We start from the raw sequence: 8,174 nt of genomic DNA, 5'->3' as shown, positions 1-8,174 counted from the left end.
ATATCAATATTTTGTCCTTTCACATACAGTACATGATCAGTAAATAACCTCTGTAAAGGAGGTTTTCGCAACAATACCAAAGAAGATTCTCCAAAGAACCTTTAAGTGAGCAGTTCTTAAAGTCACCTTGAAATCAAAATGGACCATTCTTTTTTTATGGAATATTGTAGTATTTATTATAAATCATTTATTTGTGGCGTGCCCATCATTATTTTTTTATTTTTTTTTTTAATTCATGTGCCCTTATAATATTTAATCGAAATATCTTTCTCTCCCTCTTGCAACAACATCGCTTCTCTGCGACATGTTTAGTGGTGTGAGGGCGGAGCAACCTGTCACTCATGTGACATCACAGCAATAGCAAACCACAATGATCCAACCATCCAATCAATTCCCAGTGAAAAAAATCTAATCCTTCTTGCTCAAGAAGCAGTTTCAGTTGGATATATGTCCCAATAAGGAAGAAAAGACTATTGCAGCTTCTGTTTCATGCCAACTTTTTGGGTAAAGAACATTAGAATAATCTGAAGAACCTTTTTCCACTATAAAGAACCTTTCGTGCAATAGAAAGGTTCTATGGATGTTAAAGGTTCTTTATAGAAACATAGAACCTTTATTTTTAAGAGTGCCAAACCTGTTCTAGTTAAATATCTTGCTGAAAAGTTTGAGAGCATAATTATGAACTATATTGGTTCTCATCAATATTTACATGCTAATACCATCATGCATCTGTCTCAGTGGACACTTCAGCTTCCTGTCCTTGTATGGAGGATGATGATGGGATGGACCAACCCTCTTGATGCAGTTGGGGAGCGTTGAGGAGGGTATAAATCCTCTCATTCTCATTCATTCTCATCCCTGTTTTCCCTCTCACACCCTCCTGCTCGTCATCTTAGTGGAAGAATGGCTCCTAAAATAGCTGAACTGAAGGAGGAGGCAACAAAGCCAGCACCCCCTCCTGAACCAGAGAAACCCAAGGAGCCTCAGTTTGACCCAAAAAACATCAAGGTATGTGCACACATGTTTTTCTGACCCATATTTTACTAAGAGCTCAGTGTTAGATCGAAATCATTACCAATTGAAATGTGAAAATCACATTTAGGTGCCAGTTTTGATTTTGTGTTGTTCATCAGCAGAACTTTAATTGATCTTAGAAAGTGTTTTATTCACTGTAAAAAAATCGAAAGTTGAGAAACCTTTTGTTTAAGGCAACTAAACTTCAGCAGATTTTTGTTTTAGTTTTCTCAACTTGTTTTTGTAGATTTTTGAGTTTTCTCAACTTTTGGTGTATAAACAGAATACAACAAGTTGAGAAAACTCAAACAATCTGCTGAAGTATTGTTGCCTTAAACTTTTAAGTTTTCTCAACTTTTTTTTTTTTTTTTTTACAGTGTAGATTCTTAATCATTACTGCACTTGGTTTGTTATCAAAAAATATTCTTGGCATTTATGAGGACTAAAACAACATTATGGCTCAAATCAATGAATAAGGTTAAAAGGTTTCACACAAACTTTAGTCCCTTCTCAGCTGAGTGCCAATTTGAAGACGTTAAAAACTGATCTGAGACCACATATGCAACTTTAACTAATCTGATGGTCAGAATTGGGGTCTGGAGAGTGGAAGCTTAGCTGAGGTCAGTATGAAAGAGCCTCCATGTGGTCATACAGCCTTCCATGCGGATGTATCCCATATTACAGTTAAGCATTCCTGTCCTCTTGTCTGAGCGGGTCTCTCTGTCCTCTTGTAGACAAAACGGATGGGGTATCACTGTAATTCCCTCTGGTCCTAGAACAGATGCTTGTTATTCTTAGTCTATGAGTAGGGGAACAGATTACTTTTGTTGAATGACCCCAGAAAGCTTTGTTGGAGAATTACGAACATCTGTATTTCCATTGAGATTGGCCATTGTTAACTGCATTATGTGGTTATTATAATACTGTTTGAAAAAACAATCCACTTTACCATTACTTACATTAATTACAACAATCAATCAACTTCCTTATAAATGTTCCCTTAAAATCACTTTTTTTCTCTCCCTAGGTTGAGTTTACAGCTGACCAGATTGAAGGTAAACATATGCAAAATGAACCTAAATTGATTTTTTCATATCTCTTCCTCATACAATATGATAATATCCTATCCACACAGAATTTAAAGAGGCCTTCATGCTATTGGACAGAACACCTACTGGTGAAATGAAGATCACTTACGCCCAGTGTGGGGATGTCATGAGGGCACAGGGTCAGAATCCTACAAATGCTGAGGTCATCAAAGTACTTGGCAAACCCAAACCTGAGGGTGAGTGGAATAAACTTTGCTTATCAGGCTAAACATTGCACAATTAAAATGAATCATTTTATTAATGTGTTTGCTATACTCATTTTCTCTAGAAATGAACACCAAACTGATTGACGTCGAGACTTTCCTGCCTATGTTCCAACATGTGTCCAGTTCCAAAGATCAGGGCACATTTGAGGACTTTGTTCAGGGTCTGCGAGTCTTTGACAAGGAAGGAAATGGCACTGTAATGGGTGCTGAACTTCGCCATGTACTTGCAATGTTGGGTAAATACAAAACAGCTCCATTACTAATAAACCCAATGAGTGCTTTGTTGAATTAGGAAGAGATTTATTGGAACATAAGCAGCTTGTTAGGTGTTTGACTGGTTTTTACAAGTTTACCTTGAGATTAACAACACCAGAAACAATCGCCCACGGAGTATCACATGTCTTCAGGTGAGAAGATGACGGAATCAGAGGTAGAACAGCTGATGGCAGGATAGGAAGATGCAAACGGCTGTGTCAACTATGAAGGTCTATGGAGTTTTTTTAAGAAACACATTTATTCAGGCAGGATGTATTGATCAAAAGTGACAGTAAAGACTTTTACATTGTTAACAAAAATTCCATTTCAAATAAATGCTTTTCTTTTGAATTTTTCGTTTCTTAGAATCCTAAAAAATGTATCACAGTCTTCACAAAAATATTAAGCAGCACAGCTGTTTTCAACATTGATAATAATAAATGTTTCTTGTGAATACATACATGTTTTTATTTATCATATCAGAATGATTTCTGAAGGATCATGTGACACAGAAGACTGGAGTAATGATGCTGAAAATTCAGATTTACCACCACAGGAATAAATTACGTTTTAAAACATATTCAAATAGAAAACAGTAATTTTAAATTGTAATAATATTGCTAAACATTACTATTTTAATGATTTAAAAATAAAAGCAGCCTTGATGTAAAATGAACATAAGAGACTTTAAACATAAAATAAATTGTATGCGCATAATGTACATGAAACCATTAACATGCTTTCAATATATATAAATATTAACAAGATCCAAACACAAAGTATATAAAGTAACAAATATTAATGATAAACTTACAAGCAAAGCTTCTCCAGGGCATTACACAACGAATAGAAACAAATTAAAGGAGCAGATTAAAATACATTTTATTATTAAGCAAAATGCATAATTTTAAACATTATTAAAAAACTAGTCAGAATCTAAATAAAAAAACAGCATTTATTACATGTCCCCACTATATAAACCTAAACTTTATCATCAAATATAATCATTACAATCTTTCAGAAATCGTGTTATTTTTGCATTGTTGTTACTCCATATACAATCTATGTAAAACAAAAATAAATTTAATAAGAAATCCATAATATTTTATATAAAATACACATTTTAACTGTTATAACCAATAAGAAGGTTATAGTGGATCCTATAGAAATTAATGATGCCTATAGAAGCTACTATAAAGAATTGTATGATACAAAAAATTATATTAATTCACAAAACTTAAATAAAACCTTTAATGATGGAAATCAATGAGTCAATTGATAGATGGATATCACTACCAGTATCTATAATTGGGAGAATTGATATTTTAAAAATGAATATATTACCCAAACTACTTTATTTATTTCAAAGTATTCCACTTCCACCACCTTCAGATTTGTTCTTAAAGATTAAAACTATGTTGGTCAGATTTATATGGAACAATAGGAGGGCAAGACTTCGTTTGTCTTTGTTGTATTTACCATTTGACAGAGGGGGCTTAAAATGTCTAAACTTATTGTGGTATTTCTGGGCTGCACAGCTGAGGTCTGTTATGTTCTACTTTTCAACATGTGAGTCTCCACATTGGACTGAAATGAATTGAATCTCACAATCTAACCCTAAAACTAAAAACCCAATTGTAAAACATATGTTAAAGATATGGTATGATGTACAAAAATATTTAAAAGACTCCAATTCAATATCTCAATATAGTCTAATATGGGGTAATCGGTTCTTTGTACCAGGAAGAGCAGATGCTACCTTCAAATTGTGGCATTTAAAAGAACTTAAAATGATTTAAGATCTATATTTGACAGATTCTGATATTATGATGTCCTTTGAGGAGTTGAGGCTCAAGTTCAGCCTCAAGTTTTGTTAAAGCAAATCAAGATAATGTCCTTACTAGACCCTTGCATTCATCTTTGGAAAAAAATTATGATAAAGGATAATTTGAGAAAGGGTATCATATCTTAATTTTATGGGTTGCTGATATCTCACTCATCTGAAAACTCACAATATAAGTTGAATGCATGGAAGGAAAACTTGCAATTTGAAATTTGAGGATTGGAAAGCAGCTTGTATTAAGGCTCAAAGTATGTCTATAAATACACACCTTAAACTTATACAATATAAATGGTTAATGCAGACATATGTAACACCAGTGGAATTAAATAAATATAATAAAAACATACCAGACATATGTACCAAATGTATGGAGGCTAGAGGAACTTGGTTTCATTGTATTTGGCAATGCAGACAAATTCAATTATTCTGGGACGAGGTAAGAGTAATAATTGAGAAGATCATTTTAAAACAAATTTTACTGGACCCTAAGCTTTTACTTTTAGGCTTATATCCAAAGAAACAAAATTATAGTAGAGGTGAAAGAGCGTTTATAGACCTCAGCTTGCTTTATGCCAAAAAATGTGTCGCTCTGTTGTGGACAAAGATTCACAGACCAAGTAGTACTCAATGGATAAAACAGATGTTGTCAAGCCTTCCATTAGAAAAAATAACTTGCATATTAAAGGCTAAACAGCATGTATTTGAAAACATATGGAGCCCTTTCATTAATTATATTAAGGATTTGAATTTAACAGATGATGGAGTGGAAGATTAATCTTTGTGGACACTGTGGTTCCGACTTGTAGAATTGATAAATTCTTCAACATACATATTTTTATTTTTGCATTTGTTATGACTATAATAGTCCATTTTGAATAGATTACCATGGGCTAAAACAGAGGAAACATTTTTGTTCTGATTGTTGTTGTAGTTTTTTTTTTTTTATGTTTGTTGTTATTTTTTGTTTTGTTTGTTTCTTTGATGCAGCAATCTCATGGTTGTATGGAATTCGAAAGAATGTACATGAATGTAAAATGCTGTGTTTCAAAGTGTTAAAAAGTGAAAATAAAATAAAAATATTGTGGGAAAAAAAATACACATTTTAGTTGTGTCCACAGGTTTTCTCTCAGTCCTGTTACCCTCACTCATTTCCCCCTCTAAAAAACTTGGAACACAAGACACATTTTCAACAGGAAGTTGCATCATCTGGATCTTATGCAGGCCATGAGAAGACCAAAATAAGTTCTCTCATTTTAATTTCTGTATATTTGATGAAATTGTAACTGTGACTGAGAAGGTCAATCTCAACATACTGTCCTGTTACATAAATTATTTATTTGATGTTACTTGTTTACTTTAAAAATATTAACTTTAGGTAAGCCACTAGTATTTGCTCAGTGTCCTCATGCTATTAGCATGTACTCCATGTGGCCATATGTCATGTATTTGATCATTTTTGCTTAAAAACTCAATCATGTTACTTTCAGTCCTGTTACTCATATGAAAAATAACAGGAGTGAGTTAAGAGTAACAGGAGTGAGTAGAGTCCTCTGTTTTGTTGATTTAAAAAAAATTACGTGAATTATAGACATTTAGGATTAGCTTTACAATGTAAAATACCATACTTAAAGGATTAGTTCACTTTCAAATAAAAATTTCCTGATAACTTACTCACACCCATGTCATCCAACATGTTCATGTCCTTTAGCCATAGACATACACAGAGAAAAGTAGCTCCGGCTAGAATATTCCGCCACAAGACGCGTGCAGGTCTGTTTATTAACCGCTAGAGGGCCAAAAATCGCGGACAGCAGCTTTGATAAAAACTTGTAAGACCGTTCATGTGATAATCTTGGCTAAACCTGAATATTGAAAAGCGAAGAGAATACAAGTGTGTGAAAAAAGCGATTCTATTTAATTTTGTGTAGTTATGGGCAATTTTGAAAACACTGCTGTGTGAACCTGCAAAGTTGAACCGAAAGTATTTGATGTTAGGAAATTAGGGCTATGTATGGTCAAGTGTTTAGAAATGGTTGTAGATCACGTGACCCTGGCAGTCTGATGGGGATGTGGAGCACTGTTTAGAAATAATGTATTACAGAGAGTGATGATGAGTTTAAATGGGCATTTTCAGTGAACATGCAGTAAAAGGTTTTATATTGGCATTGTGGAAAATTTGTAGATATAGCTATAAGCCTGTATAGCAGTGTAAGCTTTGCACCAAAGTACAAAAGTGTAGTGAATGCTGCTGAGATGGTGGTTGTAATACAGCAGCTATGATAGTGATGGTAAGAAAAAATGTTTTTGTCTTGCGAGTGTTAAGTTTTAGGTATTTTTTGAAAGTAGATAAATCACAATAGTAGAGTTGAATTTTTTTCACATTTGAGCAAATGGAAGTTAACATAGAAAGAAACAAGGGGAAAAAAACATGTAATCTATTGTTTCATGCAGTGCTATAGAACCAGAACCAACCATTATGATTTGTGTTACTGAAGAACGTAGAATTGTGAAAAAGGTGTATAAATTCGTAAAAGTGGCGAAGCTTCCCATAGCATCACAAAGTTCTAGATATTGTTAAATATTCGGCAATATTGTTGTTGTTCTATAAAAAAGGGTGTCATATTTGTAGAATAGAAAAGTTTAATTAATGTAGGTACATTAACTGTTTTAAATACGTTTTAGTGACTTGCCTGGGCATTGGAAAAGTTATGATTGTAGTTATGATTGTATGACAAATATTTTAGTTTGTATTGCAAAGGGGAACAAATGTTTTATGGGTGTGTAATGTTATTTGGGTGAGTAAATAATTATAGATTTTTCATGTTTGGATTTATAACTCTTTAAGTAAGAGTACGGATAAATATGTAAGTAGGCGTTAAATGTAAGAAAGGGTGAGCAGGGAAATGGTACATTGGTGTTTTGTTTGTAGTTTAGATTAATAAAGACAGTGATGAAAGTAATAAAAATGAGTGTTAATATAAATACAATAATTTGTATAGAAAAAAAATATATATGGCTAATGTTAATGCTGGTTGTAGAATATTTTATATCTTTAGTTGCCAATTTTCAAGCAGAAAGTTTTTATGTGATGTTTATGTGTTGAAATGATGACTGATAGGCTAAAGGTTTTTTGTTTTTTTTGTTTTTTGCAGGACTACTATTATTGGTGTTGGGTTGTCTGTTACATTAAAATACCAAGTGTTTCGTTATCCTCATGATGTCTGGAAATAAAACATGAAAGAAAAATTAACAGCTCATTCAGTCAAAACTGGCAGAGAAGCTTTATTTTTAGGGCAACCTTATGATTTGAAACGATTCGTTTGTCTTTCATATTTATCATATCGTATCATATTTAATATAAAGATTATCTGGTAAAAGTATATGCACTTCTGTGATTGTAGACAATGCAGTGTCTGAACAGGACTTTTATTTTGGAGTGGCATGACGTCATAAGACTGCGCCGCGATCCTGCATCTGCTGTGATTCTGCTGAAGAAAGGTTTGTTTTAAGAATTTAAGCTGATTTATTCGATAGAAACAGTTCAATGATTAATAGTTGTGTGTTTTGTTTTAAACAAGCTTTGTGAGTTTATTTACTATTTAATGTAACATTGTAATTGTTTATCTAACTGTAACGAAGGATATTTGTGTGAGTAAATCTCATATCCACTGATGAGAAACAGTAAACCTGCGTCTCATTTCTCTCTCTCTTTAAATCATAAATCAGTTTATCAGGAACACGAGTTCA

At 33.1% G+C, this 8,174-nt stretch overlaps 1 protein-coding gene across 1 annotated transcript; it reads left to right on the top strand.

The window, feature by feature from the left end:
- On the top strand, positions 1 to 2,951 carry LOC125244942 (myosin light chain 4-like). Its single transcript, XM_048155342.1, has 5 exons — positions 1 to 1,008; positions 2,042 to 2,069; positions 2,150 to 2,299; positions 2,392 to 2,565; positions 2,737 to 2,951. Exons 1-5 carry the CDS (start codon positions 904 to 906, stop codon positions 2,781 to 2,783), a joined length of 504 nt encoding a protein of 167 aa, XP_048011299.1. The 5' UTR covers positions 1 to 903; the 3' UTR covers positions 2,784 to 2,951.
- Positions 2,952 to 8,174: the final 5,223 nt, after the last annotated feature.

The sequence above is a fragment of the Megalobrama amblycephala genome, linkage group LG14 (assembly GCF_018812025.1).
Source record: "Megalobrama amblycephala isolate DHTTF-2021 linkage group LG14, ASM1881202v1, whole genome shotgun sequence".
In the NCBI taxonomy this organism is placed as follows: domain Eukaryota; kingdom Metazoa; phylum Chordata; class Actinopteri; order Cypriniformes; family Xenocyprididae; genus Megalobrama; species Megalobrama amblycephala.
The sequence above is the reverse complement of the archived record's forward strand: the minus strand, read 5'-3'. Positions and strand labels throughout refer to the sequence as shown.